At 38.2% G+C, this 12,873-nt stretch overlaps 1 protein-coding gene across 1 annotated transcript; it reads right to left on the reverse strand.

The window, feature by feature from the left end:
- Positions 1–337: 337 nt before the first annotated feature.
- Positions 338–9,182, reverse strand: TDRD15 (tudor domain containing 15). The gene is made up of 2 exons (XM_035560167.1): positions 9,014–9,182; positions 338–6,330 (listed from the first exon to the last, which is right to left on the reverse strand). Exons 1-2 carry the CDS (start codon positions 9,180–9,182, stop codon positions 338–340), a joined length of 6,162 nt encoding a protein of 2,053 aa, XP_035416060.1.
- Positions 9,183–12,873: the final 3,691 nt, after the last annotated feature.

Genomic DNA, 12,873 nt, shown 5'->3' on the forward strand with positions numbered 1-12,873 from the left:
TTAATCTGCAGCCTAATTATTATTCAAATAAATGTCTTGATGGTATCTTCACACTGTCTTTAGAGACTGGGGTTCATCAGAATGACAAGTCTCAACCAGTACTTCTGATAGTAGATTTACTGTGTGAAATCAATTTTACTTTTTGTATCATCACAGTGCTGAAAGACTTCATAGTCTTAACCCCCCCAGTGTTACAAGAACCCTTATTAGCGATGTATCAGGACCCTCTTTCCCGACACCTTTTTTGGAACTTTTATCACAAGCAGTCCTATCCTTCAGATACTTTTGTTTCATTTCTTTGCTTTACGTCTACCAGAAAAAATGAAGTTTTTCTGGCTTAGGTATAATTTGGTTCACAAAAGAAACCACAGCAATTAGAATTTGGATAATTAGGCTGCAAGCACGTTTTGGCTGATTCAACTCCATCAACTGCAATGCGGCAGCACCTACCTGCAGAGTAGACTGCATGGCCAGCAGCAACTAAGGCACAAGCGAGATTATTCTCCTCACACAGAACATCAACCTCTAACCTCATTCCAGAGCCATAGTGCTTAAAATGGAATATGAGATCTGGTTTACTAAGAAGCTTTTGAAACAGAAATTTGGCTTTGTCACTCCAGTATTCCCCTGTGGCAGGAACTATACCATGTAAACAGCAAGAGTAAGCCAAGTGTGGTAAATAAGACAGACTTTCTGGAATAACTTTAAGTCTATGGATTTCTGAGCAAGGGATGCTTTTCAGAAAGCCATAATCAATAAATGTAAGAACAACAGACTGACTTGTCACTTCACTAATTTGTGCTCTGTTCCACTGTCCTTCCAGTCCAAACTGGATCAAGCAGCTGTTACCAGGAGACACAAGTTCTTCTGGCAAAGCTGGCAAGTCGTCAGGAACATCAGAGAGCAGCAAAGACAAGTTTTTCATGGAATCAAATAAGTCTTCAAACTGGATGCTGAAGTTTGAAGGATCAGTAACTGCAGTTGCAAACCCAGGATACCTTCTGCCACTCTGCAGCAGTGTCCATGTGATTGAATTTATCCTGTATGACTCCTGGAACTCCATACAGTCTGTATTACTGGATTTTTCCAGTCCAACAACAGTTGTTAAGAGCTGATTCAAATATTCCTGAAGCAGAACTTTCCCTACTAAGATATCTACTTCCCAGATATGAGAAGATTCCAAGTATCTCAGAAACAAGATCCTTATTCCACCATCTAGGAGTGCATTTACTACATGGACAAATGGAACCTTATTCATTTTTTTTAACCAAACCCATTCACAAAGCACAGCTTGTTTAGGAATGCTTTTCATCTCATCACTGAGAATCTTTGCATTATTTAAGGACACCATCTCATAGTTGCCATAATCTATAAAAAAAACTAGCATTAACCTCTCCCTGATAAACATCTTTATCACTTTCGATCGATACCACTTTAAGTTCCTTTCAGATTTTACCATGCACTCCAACCCTTCTTCAATGTTATCCACCATAAGTAAACCACTTCTTTGTGCTTCTTTGACCAGCATGACATTTAAATCATTTAATATTTGCAGATTTTTAAGTAACTGTACATGAAATTCTCCACCCGCTGAAGCATTAATTATTTCTGCTCTTTCTACTTGGTCAGTGTTTAGATCTTGAGGAGGGACGTTTAAGCACATTTTAGAATTATTTTTCATCTTAGCACTCTGATTTTTCCTTTGACCACCTAAGTCACTCACAGACTTTCTATCTTGAGGATTATCATTTGTAACCAGAATTTGTTTTGGCATATGTTCCCAACTAAATATTGGTTTGTTTTGCAAACTTGTCCTGCCACTTTTCTTCTGCTGAAAGCCATCAGAGATAGACTTTCCATCACAAATTATATCCACTTTCCACTGCTCTCCATCTTGCTCTAAGAATTTGCAAGTGACTAACTTATTATTTATTTTGTTTACAAAATAGGAAGTACTTTCATTAGTCCAGCTTTCATCAGGAGCACTTTTCACTGCACTAAGGAAACAATGAATACTGAGCCTTGGCAAAGTTAACCACTTTTTCAGAATCCTGCACATTTTGGAAAGGCTTACAACTGCTGTATTGCCATAGTCAATGAACTCTACCTCAAAGGAGTTTCCTGATTTCAGAGTTTTAATAACTGCCCTATAGTAAAAATAGTCAATGGCATGCTCTGCTAAAATGAGATCCCCTACCATGAGCTCACCTAAGCCATTGTCATGACCTATATTCACCATGCTTTCATTTAATTCTTCTGCTAGTTGAATTATTAAGTTTTCATCCTCTGCAAACTGAATATAGAAACTCGATGGACTATTTATATGAGAAATATACCCTGCTACTTCAGAATTCACCTGAATACCACGTTGAGGAAGACTGATTAATTTTGGAATATTTTCATTATCCCTTTCCTGCTGACCTGTATAATTTAGTTGTTCAGTACAAGATTCAGAGAGAGCATTTACAGTTATTTCCTTTAAACTTAAAGAAGGATGACACGGTGATTGAGAAGCAGACTTTCCATCCAGAGGTTTCTCTCTGTGCTCCATAGCAGCACTGTAAGGTTTTAGAAAACCTGGTTCTTCACTGCCCTCTGAAGTTACCAGCTCTGAGGACCCACAACACTGGTTTTGTGTTCTACATGTAATTTGTTCTTCATCTCCAAAATTCTGTCCATTATCTGCCTGGTAATACTTACTGTCTACTTGAAATTCCAGTTCATTTTTCAATTGAATCCTTTCAGGACTTTCAACATTTATTTCACCATTATTTTTGTTATCTATGTGTTGCATCACTCCATAACTTCCAACAAGTTGTTCTGTATAATTTGTCACATAAGCCAATTCTTCTAATATTTTTTCTTTAACTTTCTGACCTACTTGGAGCTCTCCATCATACAACTCCACAACAATCTGGCCATCTGATTCTCTGGATACAATTACAGCTTTCAGCAGCTTACCAAGGAAAGTTTCCTCAAACCATCTAATAACCCTTGCTGGAAATTTTGCGTCCTTAAGATCTGACAGACAGCATTTAATGGCTTGCATGGGTGTGAATATTAAGTCAGTGGCAGAGTCTGGAATAGGCATCAATTGGTCTCTCTCTACCATATGCTTATTTCCAAAATCCACAAAGTCAGCACATAGATAGGATGTTGATTCCACAGGAAAAACCAAAGCTCTATAAAACAGACCATCTTCAAAATATCTGGCTATACATAATCGCGTACTGATGGTATCATATTTTGCATGATTTGCCATCTTACTTATTTCAGTAACATTTCCCATCAATACCTCTATCGTTTCACTGTTTCGATTAAGCTGGCAATAGAATTTTGAAGGGCTATGTATGTGAGTTATATAAACCTCCTCCTCGCTTCCAATTTCTATATTAAAAGATGAGTAATAAAAACTGTACATGGAACCCAGAGGTGCAAGTCTTTGCAATCCAATATATTCAGACTGGTTGAGTCCACATTCCCTGAGAAACTCCTCCGCACTAATAAATGGAGTCTGTAAGTCAACTATATTGCATAAACAGTTTGGACTTAAAAGAATTAGAGCGTAGACAGTGCAAGTCAGTGGTCCTCTAGCAAGAGAAATGAAGTCGTTAAAATGTCTACACTTTTCTTCAGGCCAATTAAGTGAATCAATCTGTAAGGGTACATTTTTAAGCGCACACTGAAAGGCTTGACTTTCCAGAGTTAGGAAATCTGGAAGGACAGCTTGAAGATCATTAAGTAGAACTCTTTCCCGATAACCATAGTCTACAAAGAACACATCAACTTCATTTGTGGACACTTGCTGCAAAACACTAGCTCTGTACCACTTCCCATCTTTGGGACATTTAACAACACAGGCAACCTGCCCAGTTTTGTAAGGAATGGTATGCTCTTTATAGTAAGTCTGGATTTGCTTCATTAAGGTATTTAGCTCTGGCAGTTTACTCTGCAACTGGCATGAAAACTCTGCTGGGGAAACACTGTAAGAACACACCACTTCAAAAACAGCTCCTGGTTTAAACACAAGCTCTTTATAAAATATTTTTTTCTCAGGTACTGGGACCTGGGAAAATGACTGAGACCTGACCTTATGATTTTCAGAGAGAGCATCTTTTCCAAAGGAGGACAGTGTCACTGGTTTTCTCAGCCTAGAAGACGTGCTTAATGTTTTTTCCTGTTCAAATACCTGTCTATTTTGTGATAGATTATTTTTATAAATATCAGAGGTACACCGTGCATTTACATATTTTTGCTTTAACTGGAGGGGATTCTGGGCTTGACGTTTTTTTGACAGATTTAGAGCAGAAACTGGTCTTCTTTCCCAGTATTCTGCATATCCAGCCTGAGCCATAAGTGCAGCAACATTACTTTCCTGCACAGCATTCCTGTACTGTGCATTAACAATGTATTTGTTGTTTTGCTTTCCAATGACCTGAAACAGCAGCAGTTTGTTAAATACAATCTGTTTGAAGAAATCAGTTTCCTTTTTAACCCACACATCTTCAACAGGAAAAGTGCAAGCAAGTTCACAACACACAGCTAAAGCCGGCAAAGCAGCAAACTCTGGAAGCAATGTTTTCACATCATAACAGGGTACTGTATCTGTATTCCCAAAATCTAAAAAGTAGACAGTAACGCTTACATGAAGCACTTCAGTGACAACACCCCGATAATAATGCATATCTTTGCTATACCGGGCACAGCACAGTAGTCCAGGTTCTGGGTTTTCAAGGACCCAGTCACCAGCTCCACAGTGGTTATATGCATCTGCAATATTTTTCATCAGGGCTCGAAATTCTTTCTGATATGCACATGTCTGAATCCAGAAGTTGGATGGATTTATGACATATACCACGAAAGCAGTATAGGAAGTATTCATCTGCATTTTTACCCTTTTGCAGTGGCTTGATAAAGACCTATCCCATTCAGGTAAGCAGTTCTTTGTCTGTTTATTTCCAGTGCGATTTTTAGATGAACTCCAGACACGTGCTTTGTAGCTTACACCAGTGCTAGAGATTTTTGTTTCCAAAGGTGGGACAAATGATGCAGCCGCCTCATTCAAGTTCTCTGGATGCTTAGCATTAATTCCAAAATTTTGATTTTGCAGCGTAATATAATACAAGTGTTTCCTGGCATTGAATAAATCAACACAGACACACACAGAAGTCTGTCCTGTCAAGGCCTGTATAAATCTTTTCAGCTGAAGATTTATTATTGCTTCATCCTGATTCCCAGAACAAGACAGCGCACATGGAAATGAAATCATAGGCAGCGACATGAACTCTACGTTAAGTTTCTGAACACAACTAGATGGCACAGTTTCAATACTACCTAAATCCATGAACCAGACTTCCACGTGGTTGGGCAGCAGCTGTTTTATCACTCCTCTATGCCACTGTCCATTTTGCCTTTTAGCAGCACAAAGTAGCCCTAAACTATCAAAAGATGTATTATTCTCTGTACTGATAGCTTCATAGTACAAACACATAGCTTCTGTCAAATTTTCCAGCTCTTTCTGCCGTTCCTGTATCTGACAGTAGAATTCACCCAGGCTTATTGCAACAGTTATTTTTACATTTACTTTACTACCAGCTGGTAGACGTGGAAAGAGATCTGGAACTGGCCAAAAGTCTGATGGTTTCTCAGAATTACTAAAAGTAAGCAATTCCTGGACTGGACGTTTCTGTTGCAACAACTGTGGCATTCTCTTAAATGTTTCTGGTGGAAACACTTTCAACATTTCTACAATAAGACAAAAGGAATCTCCATCAATAAGTTTTCCTAACTGCAGTTCAAGAATATCACTAATGACCTTTGGTACTTCCAGAATAAACAGTTGGTATGATGTCACAGATTTCACATGACCTGTAATCTGCAATCCTACCAGTGATGAAAAATAGTTTATGGCTTTTGGACCCCATTTTTCTCCAAGAGGAAGTATGTTAGCAAAAATCCCCCAAGCTACTTTTGGAGGCAGCTGAAAAAAATCATCACCAGCAGAAGCAATATGTATTTCCTCAACCACTAGCACCTGTCCAGTGTCTATAAGAAAGGCCTTACAGATATTCTCTTTCTTTTCCAGAACTTTTCCTCTATGCCATTTTCCTTCCGCATCTTCCACCAAACAAGATCCACCAATGTCAACGTTATCTTTTACTTTGAATACACGTTGCATTTCATTTTGCAGTATGTGGTAGTCAAGTTCACACCCCACCTTGCATTGACCTTTGAAAACTATGACCACGCATTCTGGATGGCACTCTATATGAGTGATCTTCAGATTCATATCAACTACTTTTGGTGAAGGAGTCAGAGATTTCATTCTGTCTGCAAAGAGAAGGAGCAAGATCAGCCTGACAATTTTCCATATTTCCTTTATTAACTAATTCCTTATATGAAATTTGTTTTAAAAATGTTTTAACGGCATATTCTTACAGTTCTGGCTAGAACATATACTGAACGTGTAACTGTCACGTTTTATGCTATTGTGATATACTTGACACAATTGTCTTTTTACAAAGATATTCAGGTAATAACTCAAAAAAGTACCTCTAGAGCTGCTCTCATTGCTGCAGTCTACATTTCTCACTTGAGCATAATTTATCATCAGAAAGTGGTTCCCAAAATGATAAAGAGAACTGAAGATATCAGATGCCTTGGTAAGGGGAATCACAAAGGTAGGAAGGGAAGGGGGCAGATAAGACCAGGAAAATACCCGTTTCTTTTCCCAAAAAAATGTATTTCTGCTCAAAAAAAAGTGGAAGGCAATTCATGTCCTTTATAAATCTCTGGTGATCTGATCTGTATCCAATAAATTCAACCACAGTGCTCTCCGAAGGAGATCCAGAGTATCACTGTACTAGACCTGCAGTTACATGAATTTACCTGCAAAAGTATTTCTAGTCTATTTCTCTTTCTTTTTTAATATAGGAATTACCAAGGACTTCTTTTCACACTGTGCTCTTTTTATGTGACTTTTCATGTGAATCATTTCTTCAAACCAACGACATCTAATGCTCTGATTTACCGTTTACTTCATCTTTTGAATTATATTCATTACACTATCACATATAGCTTTAGCTTATTTTAAGTTTTCTTAATTGCAAGGACATACAGAATACATTATCTATGTCTAACATTTCTGCCATGCCCATCAACTAACAATTGGGTCAAATATGTTTTGTACTGTCTTAACTTGTAGTGCTCTGTAACATCTGGTTCTGACAGTTTAAATACCCTCAAACCACTCAAACTATGCCCTGACCTTCATCTATAATTTGGTCTTCAAGATCAGTTTCCATTTTCATCCAAATTTGGACATTTCAATGGATCTGCAATTCCACATTGTTTAAAAAGGCAATACATGCCTATAATTTAACCAAGAAACTCTATGAAGTACACCACTGTTCTAACCAAGTAATTATGGCAGTCAATGTCTGTCAAATGCAAAGACAGCTCATAAACACACAAAATGGGCAAAACATGCTTGATCTATGACTTTTTAGATAACGTTAAAAGTGAAGCTTTCAATTTGAACTAGAAATTATTAGTACAAGACTTTCCTCATCTTGCAAAAGATTTTTCAACAGAATTGGAATAGAAGCTCTTATCGCAAGTATACATGAAGTAGCTAGTGATCATACTTCAGAAGAAGAAATACTGATCCCTGTCATTCTTTATTCCGCTGTAAAGCTTACCACCATAGAATGGTTTGGACTGGAAGGGACCTTAAAGAGCATCTAATTCCACCCCCCCTGCCATGGGCAAGGACATCTTCAGCTGAAGGAAGATGAGATGACACTGTAGATACTTGACTTTTCAGAAAATAATAAATAAATAAACACAACCAAAGGACAAAACCAACCAAAAAAACCCCAACACTCTCAGTAAAAGCAGTACCAAATCCAGATCTGACTACACCTTCTTTAAGCAACCCCCCCGCTTTGTGCTTTTCCTGGTAAAAAAACAAAACAAAAAAAACACAGAAAGCTAAGTTCTGTGTTTTTTTTTTGTTTTTTTTTTTTTTTTTTAAGTGAATGAAAACAACCTTCAGAAAATGATCTTGTCTACCTGGCAGGCACATCTGACCGTAACAGAGAGAATCAAATCATAAAGGTGCATCATCGATGCTTTGCAAATCTCATTTCTTCCACTGTTTTCATTTGTTATGTGTTCCAATTTGGGCATCAATGTTTTTTCCAGTTATCATAACCCAAATAGCAGCACCACACCGAAACAATCAAATTTTCAGAGTTTACAAAGTGACTTCTTGCTCTTTACTCACCTTCTATACCAGATATGGCTTATGCTTTCAGAACATACTTCTTAGAAGCCTCAGCCCTTATAATAGCAGCTCCGCACCTCTCTAGAAGTTAATAATAAATTCATTAAAAAGTAAAACTCCTGTTCTCCTTCTCTAAACACTCCTCCTCCCAAAAACACCCTGAAGAAGTTCCTTATATCCAGTTTAATTAAAACGTTAAGATTTCAAAAAACAACATTACAGGACTGAACCCACCTTCCTAAAACCATAGTAAGACCTTTCTTCATTGGAAGTTAGAAAGAAAAAAGGGGGAAAAAAAAAACCAAAACACACATAGCCAGAACACTACAAATACTTGCTAAACAAGACTGGTCACACAGCTACTCTTGCTTGCTGGGCTTCGGCCAACCAAAAATCTATAATCTATCACATACCAATACAATGCAGATTTACAGAATGATGAAAGAACTTCTAAAGTGCAACCAAAGGTAGGACAGGAGTGAGAGTCTAAGGGATTTGCACACCCTCTACAGCAGCAGCTCTGCACAGGGCTGGTTGACACCCTAGCAGAAGCAGAGCATGAAGCTGGGCTCAAACCCACAACACACACATAACCCGCAGGCGACCGTCACCCCCGAGCAGCAGCAACTTTAACACTCACAAGCATGAAAGGTACGTGGGAGAGCCATAACCACCAGAGCACGACCACTTCCCACCACCTCAACGCCGGACCGACGAGCAATATACCGCTACTACCACCCGTCCCACGCCGGCAAAATGGCGGCGCGTTTACTTCCTCACACACATATACACGCTCTTCGGAGGGGCGGGGGGCGGGGCTTACGGTTGATTGGCAGCAGTGCCGTGGAGGCGCCCAGCCAATCGACACGGCGCAGCGCAGAGGTGCAGCCTCCATCTTGTGCTGAGCGGGGTGGGGGGAGGCGGTCGGGGTTTGAGGCGTCGTCCGTCTGTGGGTTTAGTTTGTTGCACAGGGTCACATTGTTGGTTTAGTTTGTTCGTTTCCTTACATTTGCTTTTTGCAGCTGTCTGTCATAACAGTCTTTAACCTTTTTTAAAGATGCCTGTGAGTTGCAGGTCATCAAATCTTCAGGAAATACCTCAAGAGGCTTTGAGAGCTTTCATTCTTTCCCATCATCAAGAATTTTTCCAGAATGGAACTGAGTGCATCTTAATAGGAAGTTTTAAATGTCCCGCATCAGCAGGATCTGGTGCATGGAACCAGGGGAGAGCCTTTACAAGAAAGTTGTGCTTTTATTTATTTGTTCATTTATTTATTTATTTAAAATTTCTTATTCAGAAAGCAAGTTTAGTGAGGTGGTCACAACAAGAAACTTGGTATGATAAACAGTCTTGCAAATATCAACAGATGTATGGTACTGCTCCGTCACAGTTTGAATTAATTTGTGCATGTATAATAGTTTCTAAGGGCTTACCTTCACTTTTTACAGCTTTTTGCCACAGGTCAGGGTTCTTGCATTGTAGTTAATATTTTCTAAACTGGCAGGAGAGAAAAGATGCTTTTGCAATATCTAGATACAATAATCTCCAAGTACAGTTTACAGTGAAGGCTGGATTATATACGTTAAATCTATTATACCTACTTGAATTAACCCTAAAATTGAGAGTACTCAGTTTAATTTCGCAGGTAAGTGCGCATGGCCATGATATTCTATCTTTTTTCATAAGATTTACTCAGAACGAAAAATGTACAGGTCTATCACTGATACACCTTCAGTTTTATAAACCTGGAAAAAATGCCTAGTGTATTCTTGAATTATTATGTTGCCCAACAGTATGTCATTACTGGCAGACTGCTTTGGAAGACTGAATTTTGTGCAGTTTGTTTTGTTCTTTGATAGAAAATAAGGGTATACGTATTCATTCTGAACTGTAGGGTTGTTTACTGTCTTCAGTAATGCAGTGTAGAAATGTCCTATGCACTTCCTCTGTACTCCAGTCTTCCCATTTTGGCTCTTTTCAGCTGCAGAACCTATATGCTGTTAAACTGGCCTTGGCAATCTGAGGTAGCAACAGGGTTTCACATCCATACCTGTCTTCAGGTAGTTTCTCATGAAGGCTTTCCTGCAGGAGGCATCTCACCCTTCCTGAACACCTCTAACAGGAGGTGCAAACTTAAGGAAACTTCTCAAATCTTGCAAGTAAAGATTTCAAGAAATCTGGAACAGTAATTTAACAGCTAAGTACATACCACACTTTGTTCATATAAATCTGTTAATTTGCAAATACTGTATTATCTGCTGATTTGGAGGTACTGCATTTTGCATTGATGTACTGACAGGGCTTTTTGGGTGTTCTTTTAAGAGTAGTCTAAATTTAAGGTTTCTTATTCTAAAGATCATCATATGTTTAGCTCTTTTAGAGATGGATGTCCAGTGTATTTCTAAAGGTAGAATACTACTATATTTAGCATAGTAATAAATGAATGAAAGACTCGCAGTACTGAAATTTTCCCTTCTCTAAGGTGTTTTTAAGCAGTTTAACTAGATTAATGTAAGTATTTTACTTGGTGTTAGATTATGAGATTTCACATCCATCATATTGGTCTAATTAGGCTGAGTTAGGTAAAAATGGAGTTCATTAGTATCGTGTTTATAGGGAGCAAAGGTAAGACTGAAACTTGTAAAGAATTTAGATTATGGCAAGATTATAAACCTCAGACTGAAATTTACAATCCAAGGTAGACTTCTAGTCATCCTCTTCAGTGCGAAGGGAGAATGCTGCCTCCGTATGGCAATAGGGAAGGAGCAATCTTGAGTTTATGAATACTAAATGTTACTACGGGATATGGGGTGGTGCTATGCTTTCACTTGTAATTTCAGCTAAAGTCAGTGCTGTTCTCCGATTACAATCCAAAATTCACTTCTAAAGGCACAGAGCTATCACTGTTTTTTGTTTTTAAAGGCAGCAATATCTACATCCTTTCTTACTTAAATTACAGTGGCGATGGCAGCTGTAATATAATAATCTTAGGGCTAGAACAGTCAGAAATGGATTCTTTCAGCATGACTGAGTTTAAAAACTGTGTGCCACTTCCCTGCAGAGTGCCTTAACCATGTGCAGTTATGCATGGTGGAATGCAGTTTGTCCCTCCTTTTTGAAGTTGTGCCACTGTGGGTGGGAGGAAAGGAAAAGAGAAGATGACTGGACAATCTGTCAGGGCAGATTAGTTGATGTAGCTTTCTCACCTTTTTCTGGGAAGAGAGAACAGCTATTTATGCCTTTGTTACAAAACTTATTTGCAATTTTACATTACTTCAACCAGTGAAGGAATTGTCTTTTCTGACATAGGGTGGCATTTTTTGATAGCTCTTTGGTTTGCTTTGGTATAATTTTTTTTCTAGACTTGGTATCTACATTGGAAAGTGTCAGGTGTACATAAAACATTTCCAAATCTCAAAAACTAGCTCCTCCAATAACATTTCTGAGATGTGAAGGGTCACTAGAGGCCTTTGTAAGCATTCAGGAAGCATATAATGGCCAAAAGCAGAAATAACAGTATTGATACGACCCGTAACATCCCTACAGTGAACTTAGACAAACTTGCAAAATCTACTGAATTTTTATATTTGAGTAGTGAATGTTTTAAAATACTGCTGAAACTGCGTGTCATTTAGTACTAAATCTGAAGTGGTTTACCCAGTGTTGTTTACGGGGTAAGTAGAACATCCAGCTCCAAGTTTTCAGTTTTTCCTCTGTTGATCTTTACAAACACAGTATTGCTGTTATTCCCACAAAAAGCTATGCTTTCCTTCCTCATTGTTATTGTGAGGTAACCATATTTTTGCTGTTTTATCCAGTATGGAAAGTTAACAAATTCTGGTAAGCTTATTTATATCACATTGACAGAAATAAAAGTAAAATAATACGATGTAAAATAATATGAAAGAAGAATTAACATTATATTTTATTTGTGAGGCTTTTCTTAACAAGTCTTGAATAAAAAATGTGTGTAAGATGAAACTCCTGAAGTGAGCCTCAAGTTGTATTTTGTATATATCAAACTAGTTAACAAGGAAGCACTTCATGTGAGGCCAGAGTATTAGTCTTATCTTCAGGAAATTTTTGCTGTTACTGTTACATAGACCTTAAAAACAGTTAATGAAAAAGTAAAACTTTTCACTAGAAAAGCCTTTTGTGCTCATGGTATGAGATGGCTGTATGTACTCCTTTTTAATTCTGTAAGAGATGACGATCTGACTGTTTTACTGTGTTCAATATGCTTTCATGTTGGGTTTCTTGTGAAGAACTGGATATTAGTTTTCCTTGTGGATGGAAGTGTGCTATAAAGAAAGCAAACCTGTTCTTCTTACTACATGTTAGCACAATACCAGAAATGCCAGCTGTCTGCCAGGAGGTAGAACATAGCAATGTGGGGGGGTGAGCAACAGCTGAAAATACTGTTCAGAACTCTCTCTCCCTGGAGGGGACAGAACATAAGACAATGTAATCCTTTATTAAAAAAAAAAAATACATGGATGCTGAAACATTATCCAAAGGATGCCTTGTGGATGGCATAAACGTTCATCTCCCAGTCTGAACACCAACAGTAGTCTCAGTAGTCTGCA

This window comes from Cygnus atratus, chromosome 3 (genome assembly GCF_013377495.2).
Source record: "Cygnus atratus isolate AKBS03 ecotype Queensland, Australia chromosome 3, CAtr_DNAZoo_HiC_assembly, whole genome shotgun sequence".
NCBI lineage: Eukaryota > Metazoa > Chordata > Aves > Anseriformes > Anatidae > Cygnus > Cygnus atratus.